This window comes from the organism of the source record quoted next, unplaced genomic scaffold, assembly GCF_019419815.1.
Source record: "Pyrus x bretschneideri cultivar Hongxiangsu unplaced genomic scaffold, Pyrus_bretschneideri_v1 Contig76, whole genome shotgun sequence".
Lineage (NCBI taxonomy): Eukaryota > Viridiplantae > Streptophyta > Magnoliopsida > Rosales > Rosaceae > Pyrus > Pyrus x bretschneideri.
The window spans coordinates 622,832-641,913 of record NW_025999816.1 but is presented as its reverse complement, the minus strand read 5'-3'; the positions used below and the strand labels follow the sequence as shown (position 1 = coordinate 641,913).

At 37.9% G+C, this 19,082-nt stretch overlaps 3 protein-coding genes across 4 annotated transcripts; 2 read left to right on the top strand and 1 right to left on the bottom strand.

Annotated features, from left to right (window-relative positions):
• The first annotated feature begins 416 nt into the window (after positions 1-416).
• Positions 417-7,464, top strand: LOC103961734 (cysteine synthase). Its single transcript, XM_009374320.2, has 10 exons — positions 417-735; positions 2,819-2,928; positions 3,345-3,402; positions 3,997-4,260; positions 4,946-5,083; positions 5,351-5,402; positions 5,516-5,595; positions 5,867-5,926; positions 6,361-6,441; positions 7,107-7,464. The coding sequence occupies exons 1-10, from the start codon at positions 478-480 to the stop codon at positions 7,197-7,199; spliced, it is 1,194 nt and encodes a 397-aa protein (XP_009372595.2). The 5' UTR covers positions 417-477; the 3' UTR covers positions 7,200-7,464.
• Positions 7,465-8,776: 1,312 nt separating this feature from the next.
• Positions 8,777-13,217, top strand: LOC103961735 (U-box domain-containing protein 44). The gene is made up of 4 exons (XM_009374321.3): positions 8,777-9,096; positions 9,917-10,486; positions 10,582-10,891; positions 11,443-13,217. Exons 2-4 carry the CDS (start codon positions 9,935-9,937, stop codon positions 13,017-13,019), a joined length of 2,439 nt encoding a protein of 812 aa, XP_009372596.1. The 5' UTR covers positions 8,777-9,096; positions 9,917-9,934; the 3' UTR covers positions 13,020-13,217.
• Positions 13,218-15,469: 2,252 nt separating this feature from the next.
• LOC103961736 (F-box/kelch-repeat protein At5g42350) lies at positions 15,470-18,302 on the bottom strand. Of its 2 annotated transcripts, XM_009374322.3 has the most exons (3): positions 18,049-18,302; positions 17,680-17,766; positions 15,470-17,349 (listed from the first exon to the last, which is right to left on the bottom strand). In XM_009374322.3, the coding sequence occupies exon 3, from the start codon at positions 17,293-17,295 to the stop codon at positions 15,553-15,555; it is 1,743 nt and encodes a 580-aa protein (XP_009372597.2). In that variant the 5' UTR covers positions 17,296-17,349; positions 17,680-17,766; positions 18,049-18,302; the 3' UTR covers positions 15,470-15,552. The 2 variants fall into 2 exon arrangements, with proteins under 2 accessions (XP_009372597.2, XP_009372599.2); XM_009374324.3 differs by lacking the exon at positions 17,680-17,766.
• Between the last annotated feature and the right edge of the window lie 780 nt (positions 18,303-19,082).

Below are 19,082 nucleotides of genomic sequence, written 5' to 3'. Positions count from 1 at the left end.
AAATAATTGACGAGAATAATCAATCTTGTTGTATATCAAAGTTTGGAGTGCTAATAATAATTTCTGTAAAAATATAGACAATCTTGAATTCTTAGCCTGGACCGGTTTACTTGAGTGTACAATAAAGTTTGGAGTGTTAATAACAATTTTCGTAAAATAAAGACAATCTTGAATTCTCAGCCTTGCAATGCGGGTTAGACCGGTTTATCGGGTCAATTTCGGCACAGTTCGAGCAGTTCGGTTCTTTCCGGTTTTATTTTCTGTCTTAATCATTATCAACATGGAAAAAAATGGTCGTGGACGAAATGAAAAGTCTGCTGGGTTTGGAGTTAATTGTAGTTTTTCAAAGGGCAAAAGGGTCAAGAACTTTGTTGCTGGCCTGGCTTAATGGGTTTTAAATACAACCTTAATCCGCACCCACACCACTCAGCAAGTTGACGCGCACACAGAGAAGCTCACAAGCGAAAGCAACGAAAGATGGGTTCTTCTTCCGCTTCTCTGATCAATCCGCTGACATCATCCTCCCTCTCCGGCCCCTCGGAGGTCGCTGCTCCCATACGGTTCTGGGCGGCGTGCCCCACCATGACTACCGGCCTAAGGTCCACCAGTATAACCAAGATGAATGGTTTGAGGCTGAAAGGCAAGTCTTGGTCTTCGTCTGTGGTGTGCAAGGCTGTGTCTGTGAAGCCGCAAACTGCCGTTGAAGGTCTCAACATTGCCGAAGATGTCACTCAGGTATAACCATTTTTCACTTTTTTTTTTTCTCTGCGAAATGCGAATTCCAGTGGGTAATTGGCTGCTACGTTTGTTGTCAATATTCGAATGCGATTCTTGATTTAAAATTTAATTAGTTTAATCTGCTTACTTGTTACTTGTTGAGAGTTGTCCCATATCGGTGAGGGACAAGGTTTGCCATGTGCTTATATGATCTTAGGCTACTCCTTATATTGCCAATTGGTTTTACGGTGGTATCAGAGCAAGGTTGTCCACGTGTGAAGCTCAACGGTCACGAATTACTGTCATTTTTTCCATGCAATTGATCGAAATTGTGAAGATGGTCGGTTTGCTTTGTTGAAACTGTAGATGGCAAGGTTAAATTTCTCTCCATTACAAGTTCGGAATAAGGAAGTTAGGAATATCTACCTTTCTTACACTGGTTTTGTTATTGTTTTTATTTACTTTTGGGATGCTTTGATTGATGCTTGTGAGGTCAACTCTCACTGTGGATTCACTTGGGGTTTGATTTCCTTGTGGAGAGAAGAAACGATGTTGTGAGTTACTTCAGGTCTACTATTCACTGTGGATACCTTTTAATTAACTTGAAAAACTTGACAATATCTAGGACTAGGATCATTTGTAAGAACAAGAGAGAGGTACTTTTCGCCCTTCTAGTTTTGTTTTTCATTTTTATTTAGTGTACTTGATATGGTCAACTCTTACTTAGGAATGTTAATTTGATACAGATAGCCAAATAAAGTATCTTTCATGTTTTGTTTTATTCAATTAACCCACTATTTAGGTTGCACAGTTTCGTGATCTCCAAGAAAATTCAGAAGGTTGATGGAGCATGTCATCTTTGTAGCTGTTTTGCTTGAAAGTGAATCCATTTCATTGTTATTATCGTCAATATCGAGATCTTTCTGGAGAGTGGTAACTGTGTGATTACTCACACTAGACAAAGAAGGATGAAGTTCGAAATAATTTTAATCAGCATTGTGCCAAATTATGTAGTTATCTATATTCCTGATAACTAAATAAATTTTAATGAAAGCACCAATGGGGTTCTACCCCTTTAAACTACTTGATGATAATTCCCATGCCATCAACTGTCACTTGGTGAGTAAATAATTCTCTCAAACTATAAATGGGCAATATTGTTTTTTTTTTTTTAAATCAGAAAAATTTAAAAGTTATGACATTTTAGAAATTGAATTTATTAGGAATTGAGAAGGTCGGCCCTTGCTGAGATTAGGGTAGCATTTGCTTTTTGATTGAATAAATGAATAGACATCGCCTTTTGTGAAAATCTGGAACATGCTTAAATAGGCTGCAAGATCTAGTTATACAAGGAAGTTCTGGAATAATCCATGGAAGTCAGAGTATTTAGTTTAGCTGCATGGAAATTAGAATCGTATGCTTATTTTATATTTCTATATAAATATTGGCTCTAAAAAAATTGGAGTTCATTGAACTTTAAAATCTGAGAAACTTAAACTATGTTTCTTCATGTGATTATATCGTTTAGATTTATTCTTGTGCAGGGACAGAATATTTTCAATCACTATATCAGATGCTTCAAGCTGTTTTTCTTACCGAGAAGTCTTTGTCGGGGAAAGAAAATTTCAATACGTATAGTATACTGAAAAGGATTAGTTTTGTCTCCCTTGATGAGGCCTGTTCCAGTCCACCCTAAAATCCAATATGAGAATTCATAGTTCGTAGAAAAGCACTCATCTCTTTCTTCTATATTTTTATCAAGATTCAAAGTAAAGCATGGCAGTTCTTTTGCCTTATGTCATACCAAACACAAATAGCTGAGAATGAGTGAAATTTTTTGATGTGGTGTGAGTCTTGAAAATGTAGTTACTTGGGTTGAGTTGAAGTGCTGATCTATGTGATGGTATTATTTGAATTTTGTTGGAAATGCTATTTCCCTTCTTAACACTGAGTACTGTAGTACTGAACGTTCCATTTTCTGGTTAATAGACATAACTAGAAATCATGTGACTACAACGTGTATGTGTTTTTTTGTTCTAAATTTGAAGTGCTTATGTTTCTTTTTAATTCATTTGTTACAATCGCTACTTTGGTGATGCAGCTTATTGGGAAAACACCAATGGTGTACCTGAATAATATTGTAAAGGGGTCAGTTGCAAATATTGCTGCCAAGCTTGAGATTATGGAGCCATGTTGCAGTGTCAAGGACAGGTGAGGAAGCATTGACTGTTAGTCTGGGTACTCAGCACTAGGATTATTTTGGTTTTTTAACGTGATTCTGAAACATTATTCTCAGACTGATATGAGAGAAACAAACCCCTGGATTGATATGTGAAATGACATAGTTACTTGATAATGAACTCTACATTTCATTGCTTAGCTTTCAATAAATAGCAGTTATGGAGAGCAAATTTCCATATATAATAATTGCTGGTTTAAAAAACTCAAAAGCTTATGGCAATAAATGTGCACTACTGGCCTTCTCCCTAGTCGTGTTTGTATGAGTATTGTGTAATGGCACATCTTGTTATGATGAAAGCTAATGTGTTTATTTGTCTTTTGATTATTGTAAATATCATATGTTTTATATTCCTACTATTACTAATGTGTTTGATGTTCATCTTCAGAATAGGTTACAGTATGATAACTGATGCTGAGCAAAGAGGACTCATAAAGCCTGGACAGGTGGCTTATTATGGATATAAATCTCATGATGTTTTAAGACTAAGAAAAGAATATAGCTCTTATGCATGTGCGCTAATGTGTAAGATGGTTTTTAATTAGGTTGCATTGCTAATTGGCTCCTTGGTTATTCCCTAAGTTTTTGCTCTCTGACCAGCCATTAGTTCTTTGGTTCTGATTTCAATTCAAATTAGGGTTCCTGTTGCAGAGGGTTAGTTCTAAAAGATGCCTATATACTAAATAGTATCATAATTCATAATTGCAATGCTGGCCTTCTGTGCATGCTTCATGCTATATTTTCCACCTGTAATTGGATGTCCTTCAAATATTGGCTGCTTTTCGTTGCCATGTCTTGGTGGAGTGTAGACTTGTGTTGAACAAAATTTATAAAAAAAATCATGGAATCATGTAGCAATGGTCTTTTTCCCATAATTTAGTCTTGGCTGTTTAAAACTTGAAATGAGTGCATGGTTCACATGTTTAGCTATTTGTTGTTTTGGTTCATGTAAAATCAGACATGCCTGTGATGCTTCACTTTGTTTCCTTTTCATAGTTTCTTTACATTCTTGACATCGTTTTATTCCCGTATTTTTTTAGAGTGTCTTGGTGGAACCCACGAGTGGAAACACAGGCATTGGCCTTGCATTTATAGCTGCAACTAAAGGATATAGACTCATCTTAACAATGCCAGCTTCAATGAGTTTGGAGAGAAGGGTTCTTTTAAAGGCATTTGGAGCTGAGCTTGTTTTGACTGATTCAGCAAAGGGAATGAAGGGAGCAGTTCAGAAAGCTGAAGAAATATGCAATAGTACTCCAAATGCATACATGCTTCAACAGTTCGACAACCCTGCTAATCCTAAGGTGTCTTGGCTTCCTATCTCTTCTCTGTTTATTATTTAACACGGGTCGTTTTAGCATCTAGGCTATTCGGCCACTTGCATTTGCATTTACTGCCAGGTTTCAGTTTTGGTTTTCTTTCTTTGTCTTTTTGTAATTGTCATATGCCTACGCAAAAGACCAGAGAATTCATGTTAGTTTCGTTTTACATATCCACAGTGATGGTGGACGTGGTGTTTATATCCTGTCCATGGGAATATTTGTACAGTGCTGATCTTGATGCATAAGTATACTGAAACACCTGCGGCCCAAATTTTGTTCATTATATGTCAAAAAGCAGAATAGTGCTTTGCTTAACCTTGGAAAGAACATTGTGTATGAGCTTAACCTTGGAAGTATATGGAGTTGGAAAATTGGATAATATTCAACTCAAATCCCAGAGATATTCACAAGAAAGAGAAAATTGTCTCTTGGGAGATTATTTTTCTTATTAGATAGTAGATACGTTCACTCTTCTTTTATATGTTTTGATCATTTGCATCCTACTTTACTTTTTTTGGCATCCAGAAGCATGTGAGTTTGACCTTTGTCACCTTTCCATAAGGATAGCAAATTGGCAGAGAGATCTTCTAACTAGTTGTAGTGTAATGACATTCTGGCTTCCAATACAGTTAGATGTCTATATTTATATCGGATGTTCTATATGCAGATACACTATGAGACAACTGGTCCAGAGATCTGGGAAGATACAAAAGGCAAGGTGGATATATTTGTCGGAGGAATTGGAACAGGTGGAACCATTTCTGGTGTAGGACGGTTCCTTAAAGAGAAAAATCCTAAAGTAAAGGTATGTTGTTTTTCTGATTCACAGTTTCCAAGACATACACGCAAACATGCTGACCAACCAGGATCTGATAGCTTCACCTTAAATGTGTCAATTATAAGGAAGAGTTAACTCGAATCATATCCTGGTTTATATCTGTATTGGCTGGAGGGAAAATTGTTTTTAAACAGAGGATTTTTCTTCATTTGCATTCCTTTTCTTTTTCGCCGCCTTTCTTTGTTTTCCATTCTGTTATTTTTGTTTCCACCATCTGATCTTAAAAATTAACAGATTATTGGCGTAGAACCAACGGAAAGCAACATCCTTTCAGGTGGAAAGCCAGGTAAGATAGTAGAGCAGCATTCTGATCGTCTTAATGCAGTGTTTTTTCCTAAAATATTCTGTCATTTGTTCGTTAATTACATGCTTGTTTACTATTCATTGTCGAAAATGTAGGTCCCCACAAGATTCAAGGGATTGGAGCTGGATTTATACCTAGAAATTTGCACCAGGATGTTGTCGATGAAATTATAGAGGTCTAAGATCTTATTCCAACTCAATCTAGTTACATTCTTTATACTTGTTTCTCTCTTTACACTTGAAATAAATATCCTTGCATGAAAGCTAGCTTTCCAAGTTACACAATCAATTGTGCTTACGTTGACGTTTGCAATACAAATCATGTTTACTCTGTAATTGATCCTATCAAATGTTATTTTTCTTGTCATTTGTCTATGTATCATTAATTACATCAGGTCTGTTTGGAATTGCTTTCTAGTTGTTTCTCACAGATTGTGGTTTTGGCAGATCTCAAGTGATGAAGCTGTTGAAACTGCAAAGCAATTAGCACTCCAGGAAGGCTTGTTGGTATGTGTTTTCTACTTTTCATCTAAATTTATATTTAGACGAAGGAAAAATTAACTTAATCCTCATTCTTGGGTGTTGGGATTAATCACCTTAAGTGGGAGATCACATTTTGGACGATTGGATTAAAGGGATGCTTTTTTGCACACATAGGTTTTAGATTACAACCGGAGAAGAATTGGAAGCACATTTTAGACGATTAGATTAAAGGGACACTTTTTTGCACACATTTCAGCACATTTTAGCACATTCAGTGGACAATATGAAACCTTTTTCATTGTCAATGGAGCAAAAATGAACTTTCTTTCCTCAACCTCTCCATCTGCGACATTCTTTCACAGCCCATGAATGAAACCAAGTAGGGAAAAAGTCCATGGAGTAGAATGTAGAGTTGAGATCCAATTTCAGAATATTTTCTAATAATTATTTCATATCAGGTTGGGATTTCTTCAGGAGCAGCTGCTGCTGCTGCAATCAAGGTTGGTAAGAGGCCTGAGAATGCAGGGAAGCTTATAGCGGTATATCATCCTCTCTCTATTTTCTCTTAAAGTAATTCTTTTTGCATAGAATTTACGTACTGCAAGTTGGGAAGATATAAAAGGTGTTCATTTTAGACCACGCACACACAACATTATACCGAGTGCAGAAGATTGCATAGGCTCTAGAATTTATATCCTACAACTGAGGTGGGACTATGAAAATGTAGACTTTTTCTTCGAATTTTTTCATGTGAGATGGCTTGAGATGGTTTCCCTGGATGCATAGTTCCTACAATTGTTGCTGGCTCTTATATTAGATTAGATCTTGTCCAGAAAAAGAGGCCATGGATCTTACTTAGCTTGTCACAAGAGGTCTGTGGAATTCATGTAGAGTCAAAACTAGGGAATTCCCAGAGGAATTAATTCGATTGTGCACGTGACATCTTACTTTTTACCAGTTTGGTAAAATAGATAAAAGTCACTCCATGTTTTGCATGTGTGCTTGTTGGTTGGATTCTACGCAGTCAAGGTAAAATCTCGCTTATGGAATAGAGAAGCATGATATAATGACGGGCTGGTAGTCCTGGTTGTTCACACTATCACTACTTTCTCGGGCTGTTTGTTGTCTGATCTGCACGCACTCAAAACTATATTGCTTTCAATTCTGTGTGTATTAATGCACTTGAGAATTTTACTGCTTCCAGGTAGTCTTTCCGAGCTTTGGTGAACGTTATCTCTCCACAATTCTTTTCCAGTCAATCAGAGAAGAATGTGAGAAGATGCAACCGGAGCCATGATTTCCTATGCTGAAGCAATTTTATGACAGCGATGCACACTGTTTATCCCGAAATTTTCCTTTTATATTTTCCCGTTCACACGTCATTTCTTTCTCCATAAATCTCCTTGATGTACTCCTTAGAGATAGGATCAATGGTATAAGATTGTCCATTCGTGACCTGGTTGTTTGACATGAATATTTTGAAATAATTAAGATGGAGATGAATTTGCTGGTGTTGCTTATTTGAGGGCACACCAGTTAATTCATTCAATCAAGTTCCATAATTCTATTTTATTTTTTATTTTTTTATTACATCTACATAAAGGCAAAAGAAATAAAACTGCATTTTTGAATGTTTAGAATGGCCATGAGGTTTCAATTTCCTCACAATGCAGCCTAAAATTTTGTAATTTGTATCCGTTTACATCTTTTGTCTGTTTGATGTCTATTTCTTCATTAAATTGATGAGTTTTTTAGTAAACTTGGTACATATGTGGCTTATATATGTCCACCCAAATTAAGAGTTTCAATGTTTCATGCTCACCGTATAATCAATTTAATTGAGATTTAAATAATTCGTTAGAAAAAAGGCATAAATAGATAAAGTTTTAAAATGTGAAAAATTTAAAATCTCATGATTCAAATCAATCCCAACTTAAAGGGTGTAATATGTAAGCCCCAATAAAAACAAAGTTTAAGTTTGGCCTGTCTGGGGTCCTGCTGTCGTCCAAATTATACGCTTCTTCCCAGACTTTACTTAGGTTTAAATTTTGCCACTCAATTTAGCCTTTTAGCAATCATATATATTCAATTATTTGACTGATGGCAAGTGCCTCTTTATCACAACGGTGGAAAAGAGTTGCACTCTTGCACGACGGTGTGGGTTCGAACCCATCGATAACTAATTTAACATTTAATTTAATAAAATCTATGATATACGTATTCATTCTACTTTCAAAAAATTTCAATTTCTGATAGTCTTGCTAAAGTTTTCTATTCTCCTTCCACTTCTACTCACCCACTCTACTCCAATTCGAAACCAAGTCAAGTCACGTACCTAATACTCCTTTTTGCCTCTTACGGTGTGGTGACAATAAGAAGGAAAAAATTTCACAAATAGAAAAACGTATATTATTTTTCAATTGAAAATGCAAAAGTAAGCGACAATTACATTACCGTTTAGTGATATTTCATTTGTAAATTATAAGTAAGGTATTTTGGGTTCAATTTTTATAGATGACAAGTTCATTCGATCCCGTAATAAAGTATTGTTTGCTTGTGTAGAAAAATAAAATGACACAACGGCACCGTTTGGCGTTCTAATTTTAACCGGTAGTTAAATAGTCGTTGGCATCCGGGTGAAGTCGCCAGCCAGCCAGCCTGGTTAAAGTGGGGTCGGGCGGCGGGTGAGGCTCTGGTTCTCACACGCAGAAGCTGGAAGATTAGAGACGACTATTCTCATCGAGTCAACCTTCTCTCTCTCTTCAATTGTTGCGTACTAATATCAAATTTAATTTTTGTCTTCCTTTTATTTTTTTTTCTTGTTGGTATTTGCTGCTGTTGTTCTTCTCGTTGATTTCTTGCCTTTGGGTTTTTAGCTTTTGCTTCTTTTCTCTCTCTCTCTCTCCTCTTTCTCTCTCTCCCTCTCCCTTTTCCTCAGATCATCGAACTTCATACTTTCACACTGCACCATCATCAACAACCACATATTACAATAAAAGAAAACCCCAATTCCATTTCTTTTATTTTTTATTTTAATGAAAAAGAAGAAATTATCTGATTTTTTGATCCATGGAAGAAGATTAGGTTTGTATTTGCTCATGCTTTCCTCAACCCTTATTCAAATTTTGTCAGCAATTCTCAGACCTAAATTAGAACACCATCTTTGGCCACAACAACTCCATAACTACTCAAAGGTATGCACTTGTTTCTTTTCTTGTGCTCTTTTTTTTTTTTTTCTTTTTTTTTTCCCCGGTAATTTAGTTGAAAGCATAAACCTTTTACTAAATTTAATAGTTGGGCATGATTTTCATTCATAAATATGTAATTCCCTAATCTAATCTTATCTAATCTAATCGAAACCCTGATTTGCGCGGAGATCAATCTGTATCCGCTTCGGCCCTGTGGAAGAAACTAACATAAAGATCATTAATTTGCAGTTTCTTAGACCACATTCTATCTGGGTTACTGTTATTGTGTTGTTGTGCTTTATCTTATCGATCCAATCCTCTTATTGTGTTTTACTTTAGTTTGCTCCCTATTTCTACCGCTTGTAGTTCAAGTGGGAAATGTAAATATTGGATTTTGTAGCTTCTTCCTTAGAAGCTGACATCAAGCTGTTGGTGTTTCGTCCAACACCTGGATTTTAGAGATTCCACATATTAGTTTTGATGATCTGCAGGATATAGGAAATTTTGAATGTTTGATTCTGACGTCCAGTTCTTAGTCGAACATGATAATTTGCTGCAAATGTGCTGCTCTAGTGTATCTTACTGACCCAATCTATTATAATTTGTATAGAACATTCGTGCAATGCAACACTTGTAGTATACTGCACATCCAAAGTAATCCTTTTTGCATTGAAATGGAGTTAGAAAACAGTTCAGTTCATTTCCGATACTCTTTGCACGCGTTCATTTTGGTTCCCCATTTGATTTTAGAGCTGATTCGGTTTTACCGCTAGTTTGTGATTGTTGGTGTGCTGTTCTAACCGTATGCTGTATTACTTTGGTGCAGTAGGAGGATTTAGGTCAGATGGCTGAAAGTTGGCATGGAAATTATGACACCGGCAGTCCATCAGATGACAGCCATAAGTTTGAGCGATTGCACATTGAGCCTATTTATGATGCATTTTTTTGTCCTTTAACAAAGCAAGTTATGCGTGATCCTGTTACCTTAGAAAACGGTCAAACATTTGAGCGAGAAGCAATTGAAAAGTGGTTTAGGGAATGCAAGGAGAGTGGAAGGAAGTTGGTCTGCCCACTGACACTAAAAGAATTGAAATGCGCTGATCTAAAGCCTAGCATAGCTTTGAGGAACACCATTGAAGAGTGGAATGCCAGAAATGAAGCTGCTCAGCTTGATATGGCTCGTAAGTCATTGAATCTGAGCAGCTCAGAAAGTGAAGTTCTTTTGGCCTTGAAGTTTGTCCAGCAAATCTGCCAAAAAACAAGATCAAATAAGCACGTTGCACGCAATGCAGGGCTGATTCCTATGATAGTTGACATGTTGAAGAGCAGTCGTAAAGTAAGGTGCAAAGCTTTGGAAACCCTTAAAACTGTGGTGGAGGATGATTCCGATAATAAGGTAGTCCTAGATTTTTCTGTTTCTCTCGTCATTTTCCATGAAATTGCTAACATGGATGTTTCTAGGGCCTCATATTAATATTTGTTTGGTTGTAGGAATTATTGGCTGATGGGGATACAGTACGAACTATAGTGAAGTTCTTGTATCACGAGCAATCCAAAGAGAGGGAGAAAGCTGTCTCTTTGCTGTATGAACTATCCAAATCTGAAGCCTTATGTGAGAAGATTGGTTCAATTAATGGAGCGATTCTTATTTTGGTTGGAATGACAAGCAGCAAATCAGATAACATTTTGACTGTTGAGAACGCTAATAAAACATTACAGAATCTGGAGAAGTGTGAGAACAATGTGAGACAGATGGCTGAAAATGGTAGACTGCAGCCTCTTCTGACACAAATTCGTGAAGGTACTTGTACTTTCTCTTATCTTTACACTTAGCATGTTGCTAGAAGTAGGACAACCAAACAGCCAATGCTCTTTGGATAATTTATTTCGCACTACATGTCCTGCAAATATGGTAAACATTCATTTTTGTAATTTTTTTTTTTCAAAGACAAAACAAAAAACCGTGCTAACTGCTAAATTGAACTATTGTAGTTTCTGCACCTTGCTTAGCGTCTCGAGTCCACCGCAGCTTGCATGATTCTGCTAGTGTTTGATCCAAGACGAGTTTTCCTACTTATGAGACAACTATCCATTCGTTATTTTTTTTAATAATTAAATGTAGCTGTCCCGCCTATGACTTCTTGGTCTAAACTCGAGTACAGATTAATTTTCTCTACCTCCACCTCTGATTATTTTAGTTTATGGGGGGCTTTACTATTTAGTGGACTGTTGGTATTAGTTTGATCTATACTTCTCTTTTATTGTTTCAAATGAAGATAATTTTTTTCTCTCTCAAAAATTTAAAAAAAAATGTTGAGCATAACTCAATTTTCCTTGCTGATATGATCGCAGGCCCTCCAGAAACCCAACTTTCGATGTCTAATTTCCTTGGTGAGTTAGTTTTGGACAATGATGTAAAGGTGATAGTGGCTAAAAGTGTGGGCTCAGCTTTGATTAACATCATGAGAAGTGGTGATATGCAGTCAAGAGAAGCAGCTTTGAAAGCTCTCAACCAAATTTCATCTTGTGAGGCAAGTGCCAAGGTACTGATAGAGGCAGGAATACTTCCGTCTCTGGTCAAAGATCTTTTTATCGTTGGGGCTAACCAGCTTCCTATGCGACTGAAAGAGGTTGCTGCAACAATTCTTGCTAATGTTGTTAGCACAGACTATGATTTTGATTCCATCTTGGTTGGACCTGATCAGCAAACGCTAGTCTCAGAAGACATTGTCCATAACCTACTACATCTCATTAGCAACACTGGACCAGCAATCGAGAGCAAGCTTCTCCAGGTTCTTGTTGGACTCACTAGCTCTCCTTCAACTGTTTTGAGTGTTGTTGCCGCCATTAAAAGCTCCGGTGCCATTATTAGTTTGGTGCAGTTTATTGAGGCTTCACAAAAGGAATTACGTGTGGCTTCCATTAAACTTCTCCAGAACCTCTCCCCACATGTGGGCCAGGAGCTAGCTGACGCCCTACGTGGCACAGTGGGCCAACTTGGAAGCCTAATAAAAGTCATATCAGAGAATATTTCAATCACTGAAGAGCAAGCAGCAGCCATTGGCATCTTAGCTGAACTTCCGGAGAGGGATCTAGGCCTTGCCAGGCAGATGCTAGATGACGGTGCCTTTGAGCTGGTACATTCTAGAGTACTTAAGATCCGCCAAGGGGGGAGTAAGGGTGGCCGCTTTGTGACGCCATTTCTAGAAGGACTTGTACGAGTTTTAGCAAGGGTTACACTTGTGTTGGCTGATGAGCAAGGTGCAGTTTCTCTGTGCCGTGAACTTAATCTTGCTGCACTTTTCATTGAACTTCTACAGGCCAACGGACTGGAGAATGTACAGATGAGTTCAGCAGCAGCATTGGAGAATTTATCACAAGAATCCAAAAATTTGACAAGATTGCCTGAGTTGCCTACACCTGGTTTCTGTGCTTCAGTTTTTTCCTGTTTTAGTAACCCACCTGCCATAAATGGTTTGTGTCGGCTTCATCGTGGGACATGTTCACTTAGAGATAGTTTTTGTCTCTTGGAGGGACATGCTGTGGAAAAGTTGGTAGCTCTTCTCGACCACACAAACGAGAAGGTGGTCGAAGCAGCACTTGCAGCACTCTCTACTCTGTTGGATGATGGGCTTGATATCGAACAAGGGGTTATGGTGTTGTGTGAGGCAGAGGGGGTGAAGCCTATTCTTGACGTGTTGTTAGAGAAACGGACAGAGAATCTGAGGAGGAGGGCAGTCTGGGTAGTTGAAAGACTATTGCGGAGTGATGAGATAGCCTATGAAGTTTCTGGAGATCCGAACGTGAGCACCGCACTTGTTGACGCCTTCCAGCATGGTGACTATCGAACCCGGCAGACTGCTGAACGTGCCCTGAAGCACATTGACAGGTTACCAAACTTCTCTGGTGTCTTTCCGAACGCAGGATAGGCATCTTCCCCGGTGGTTTTTATTGTTATAGTTTGCAAAGCTGCAATTGGAGGGGGTATATATTTGTTGTATGCAGATTTTTCATTTGTTTTTAAGGATGGTGGTGTCTCCATCTACTTGGTTTCTGTTAATCAGCTGCATTTTGTGTACAAATTGTTAAGGAAAATTCTGTTACACCCAGATTTCAATTCTGGAACACGTACTTCTCAAAACACTTTTTTTAGCATTTTTATATTAAGGAGAGGAGGAGTTCGGCTAAACTACACGATGGACAACCTTATTTGCTATTGAATTCGTCATCTATAAGATTCGAATTTAAGATATCTCACTTCTAAGTGAAGAAGTACTAAGTGACTCTTGAACACTTATTTGAATTTGCAAGTTTTTTGAAACCCATTGCAACTCAAAATATTCCAAATTTGACCCTAAACTAGAGTTTACTTATTTAAATTACATTTTATCATCTTAATTTTTGACCGCATAATAATTTCATACCTTACATCTTAAACATTGCAATGTCATACATCAATTTAAAAATTTCTTGCAATAATAGATCTCCGTTAATCAATTATCAAACTGATTGTTAAGTGGTGGTGCGAAAAAATAAACAAATTTGAAAGGAAATAATTTTTTATTTGGAAAGATTAAATAAAAAGAGTGGCCCCAATCCCCATGTGCAAGCCATTCAGTCCTTCCTCCATTCATGAAAAAGGGAGTGGTGCAACATGCAAGATGGACCGACGACCTAACGAGCCTCTCTCTGCTTCCTCCTTCCAAAGGTCAATCTACAAACCCTAGCTTTTCTATATTTTTAATCCACAGCGCAGCTCCGACGTCGTCCGTCTCTACATTTGAACTTCATTTCGGTCAGTTTCTCGTACACTTTCCGTTCCTGTTTGGTTGGTTCCCGGGAAAAAGCGGGAAAAACAAAAGACAACGCATGCATTGTAACTTCATTCATACATGTTTCTCTTACGATTTTTTTTCTTGATTGATTGCCGCAGTTATTCTCCTGAACATGGCTGCCAAATAGGACAGTCTATGGGTGGGTGTGCTTAGTATTTGTCAACTCCGCGATTCTGATGTCCGAAGCCGGAAGCGTTTACCGATCCCCGTAACGGTAACTATTCCGATCCTTTCTTTTAAATTCTTTATTTTCTTGGCTATTCTATATATATGGAGTAGAAGTTGATAAAGATCGTTGTTTTGAGTCTCCGTTCTGCTGTTTGGTCACCGAGAAAGTTTAGGAAAATTTGAAAATGGATTAATCGGAACCTAGAAACTCTCTTTTCAGGCGATTATATTGAAAAGGTCTTGAAACTCAGATTATAATTTTTTCATTTGAGGATGGAATTTTAATCATCAAATTTAAGTGTACTAATGGTGCGTTTGTTTGGACTCGTTAACTCTCACTGGACTGGACTGAACTGAACAAGAAATCTTACGTTTGTCATGTATACGGACTAAGTTTAATGGGATAAAATGGGACTCGCATGGACTCTTTCACTAGAAGGTCTTAGCAAGACCCCTGAAAACCATGGGATTGCTAAGATCTTTGCTACGTCTGCTCGCGTCGCGTTCTCTCTCTCCTCTCTGCTCGCGTCGCCAACATCGCCTACACTTGCCAACCCAAAATCGCAGAGGGAGAACCCAGAATCTCTTTGTCTGCTCGTTTCAAATCTCGAAGAACCCAAAATCAAGTCGCATCCCCTCTCTCCTCACTCTGCTTGCTTTGTCTGCTTGAGGCGCCACCATCGCATACACTCGCCAACCCAGGACCGCATAGTCTGCTTGTTTGGGTTCTTCTGATAATCCCTCCACGGAGCCTCTGCACCCACATCTTCACAAATTCGCCCAATTATCGGCATGATACGAACCGTAATACATAACTAGGCGAATTTGGTTCTCACCATCGGGAAATCTTGCTGGTTCGGTTGAAGTGTTACAAAGAGAGGTTTGCTCAAATCATTTTTTTCAGTTTCTTGATGGCGCGATCGAGTGAATACAATGTTGAAAAAGAATCAGAATGCTCAACGGAAAACTTAACAGTGCATTTCAACAACCGCTTCTTTAAGATTGACCAACCGTCGATCAATTTAGAAGTAATAGGATATCCACCATTCAAAATCATTAACAGCAGGAGGGACCAAATTCAATTCAATAGAGTTGCAACATATGAATATGATGAGGTGGGAATAATTAACAAAGACGTGAGATTTAAATTACAGAATCAATTTCATGAATGTTGGTGAACAAATTACATTACATCCGAGACTACATGAGCGAGTGAATGAGCGAGCATACCGTATTTCTCCAATGGTCGGGGTTTTTATTAAGAATCTCCATTCAAATCTTTTCACCACAAAATGCTTTGCCCAATGGATTCAACACTGAACTTGACGGTAGCAGGTACGCCCAAAATGCTCTTGAGAAGGGAGGGAGAACGAGAGCATTGACCAATGATGATCATGTGTTGTGTGTAATACTTTGTTTCTGTGAGTTACAACGTACAGAGGACTTTACAGTCTTTAACTTACAGATGTAGCACAGCCATTGACTTGGTCAAGCATGAAGAGGCATCCAGCTCGCGAGTTACATGGTTCCTTGAGATATGACTCCATTTCATCCCCGTATCAGACACATCACATACAGTAAAAAAATCCAATACTTGACCAAATATTTTGAACATCTCAATACCAAATATCATGTTTCCGTCTGACACAAACGCAGCATTCCAGTCCATTGGAGCATCAGGATGTACTGAGACCTCGGTCCAGTTAAGGTGCATGAGATCCAGCTCCCATACCTTTCTAACAGCCTTGTTTCTCCGGCCTATCTGACCATCCCCTTCGCACCAGAAGACAGAAAGCATGAAGAGCCGGCCATTACAAGATACCAGTTTTGGGTAATATTCATGAACACGGGGTGGGAAGGGAGTGGTTTGGATTCCAATCCAGAAACCCCTTTCTATGTCATATCCTGCGAGCTTGTCAGTTTCAGAATAAACATAAAACATCCCATTACAAACAACCCCAGAACAAGCAATCCCAAAGTCCACAGGGAACCCCTGAATTTCTGTCCATTTCCTTGAAACAGAATCATATATTTCTCCAGAATCCAAAGGTTCATCCCAGGAGCCAAGACCACCAACAGCAACGAGCACAAACCTTCTACAACCCTTCATGGATGAGTGATCACTTTTTTGTTTCATAAATTTATACGACTTTCTATTGGGCAACACCAAAGACTCATTGTCATCAGCAGAATGTCTGTGTTGACGCCTAAGAGAAAGCCTGTGAGGATCTTCATAGACCTCTGACACTCCACCTACCCGTGATCTGGGAATACGTCTATCTTGGCGACTTTGATAACTTTGACTGGTGGAAAAATCTGAAGTGACCTCTGAGACTCCTAAAATAGGCATTGATCTTGCATGCTTCATTGGAGCAACTTTGCGCCAAGATTTTGTTAAGGGACTAAACAGCATCACCCCTTTGTGTGTCTTAAATGAGCTCCTATCCACCCTCCCAAAGTTGTTCAAGCTCGAACAACCCCCAACAACATAAATATCATCCTGGACACTAGCAACAGAAAACATGAACCTTCCCTTTAGGATTTCAGCATCTATACTATGCCATTGATTTAGAGACACATCCAATGCATGTATCTCACCAGAGCAATAACCATCTTTAACAGCACCAAAATGAAACAACCATGGGGTCTGATGTGAGCCTTCCTGTCTCATCTGCAGGAACCGAGTAGTAGTAGTCAAGTGTTTCCATTTCTTGCACACGAGGCGTGCAGTCATGAGACTGGTTAGTGGGAGCCTCACCAAGCACATTTCCAGTATGTCGTCTGGAAGAAAAATGTGCATCCTGCTATTTCTAATTGATTCTTCAAGCTCAAAATCCTTTCTGTTATGTTTCTTCCAAAATTTCTCCCTCACCCCATACGAGAAGCAATCCACTCCAGATTCCTCGGTACCACATATTGGTCTGTATCCCTTGCCTTCATCGCTGGCACTTGACCTCCTCCTGTTACTCGTATCTCCAAAATCATCACATGTGTCAGCACCTACTTTGCAACCTCCACCCCTTCCATACAGAGTAAGACATCTCAAAGCTATTCCCCTCACACCATCGTCCTCATCTCCTACAGACCTCTGATTCTTCTTCCTCAACTTCTGGCTAACATTTCTCATCAGACACTTCGATACACTCAAAGCTTCAAAATCTTGATGAAGAGATTCTTCACCAGACGGTCTCCCAGAGTACATTCTGTTCTATAGTCATTAGCAAGCAAAAGCACTCTCTTGCAAGAGTCATGAACCCTAAAAGAAGAAGCAAAACCACAAGTATAAGATACAAATCAAGAGTGCATAAGAGTGAACATAAGCATGCATATCCATATAAGTTTGGCACTCCCAGAAACTCATATAGAACACGAGCGGTGAAATCATGTGCAGCAGCATACTTAAGATTTGGTTAGGTTATTTAAAACTATGCCCTTGAAAAATAAGAGATTAATTTTCAGCATTTCCTTTTCTAATCACAAGAAAAGAAATTTGATTTCTCAAATTTTACAACCTCGCAAATCTTTGCAACAAGAATCCTCCTAAAGTCATTTCCATCTCATTAACCGATAAAAGACAGATACTTACACTTGCATAAAGTGAGAAAACACAGAGCAAAGTTTTCCCTCAGTTTTCTGGGCAACCAAACACAGAGCAAAGTTCTCCCTCAATTTTCTGGGCAACCAAACATAGAGCAAAGAATTACAAAATCGAAATAAACAATGGGTAGAATACCATATTTAGTCAAAATCACCATAGAAGGACTCCAGTATAATACTAAAACAGAAAGGCAAAGAAAATACAGGCAACAATACATCGAATCAATAATTCCAATTCACCAGATTACCCGATAGCATTTAAATCCAATTGAATGAACAAATATACACATATATATATAGCTCATTTGGTTGCTGATAATTACATAAATAAAATAGGAGCTGGAATTTTGCAACATACCGGGAATCAACACCCTAATGAGATCGAAATTTGCAGATACGAATGGGTTTGGCTGCCGAGAAACGAGAGAAGGGAGGAGTGATTTCGAATTTGGAATCGACTGATATGGAATAAATTGAAAAGCTAAAAAAGAAATGGAGAAAAGAAAGGGAAAGGAAAAGATTTGAAAAGCAAACGGGCAATTGAGCGCAGCACTGTTGCAGTGAGCGATCTGAGCGCTATTCAATGGGATTGAATGATGGTGAAGAAGGTAAAGCGAGGAAGAAAGAAAAAGCAGATGAGATTCTCGGATTATCAAATTCAATTTTTCGAATTTTTTTAATCAAAAGAGATCCAAAAGATTTAAGTGTATTATTTTCGTGTTTTTTATTTTTATTTTTTATTTTTTTAATAACTTACGATGGAATTGAATCAATTTTTTATTTTTTTTAGATTGCAATTAAGATATAATTTTAATGGCATTACTCATTCACGTGTTTATAAAATAGTTATGTTTAAATTTTAGAGTCTGGTTAATAATCTATATAAATAATTATGTCCAAACTTCAAAATCAGGTTAATAATCTATTACTAATTGACATATACAACAATCTATAACTTTACTACTTGCGCAAGTAGGTAAGTGTAGGAATTTACACCATAAGACTCGGTACAATTAAAAGTGAAACCATTCAATATAAGTTATTTATTCTTAAGTAGTTTTAACAATTTAGTTAAAAATTCAGTTCTTAAATTAATTTTTTTGGTAAAATTGATGTCATTTTTTATAGAAAAAGGGTGGGTACAGTACAATTACTGTAACCTAACTTCGGTTTCAATTACAATACCAACCCCTTGATGTGACAAAATCTAGTACCACTGCTATTCTAAGTTTTTGGTATGCTAAATTTCAGTATGTCACAAAATTTAGTTGGCGTGGTACGATAGTTGGATTTTATCAATTCGATATTATGCGTTTTTGGGGGCCCAAATCTGATTTTTAGCCCAACCGATTTTTGCTTAATTTCATTATTCACACACATTTAGAAAGTCAA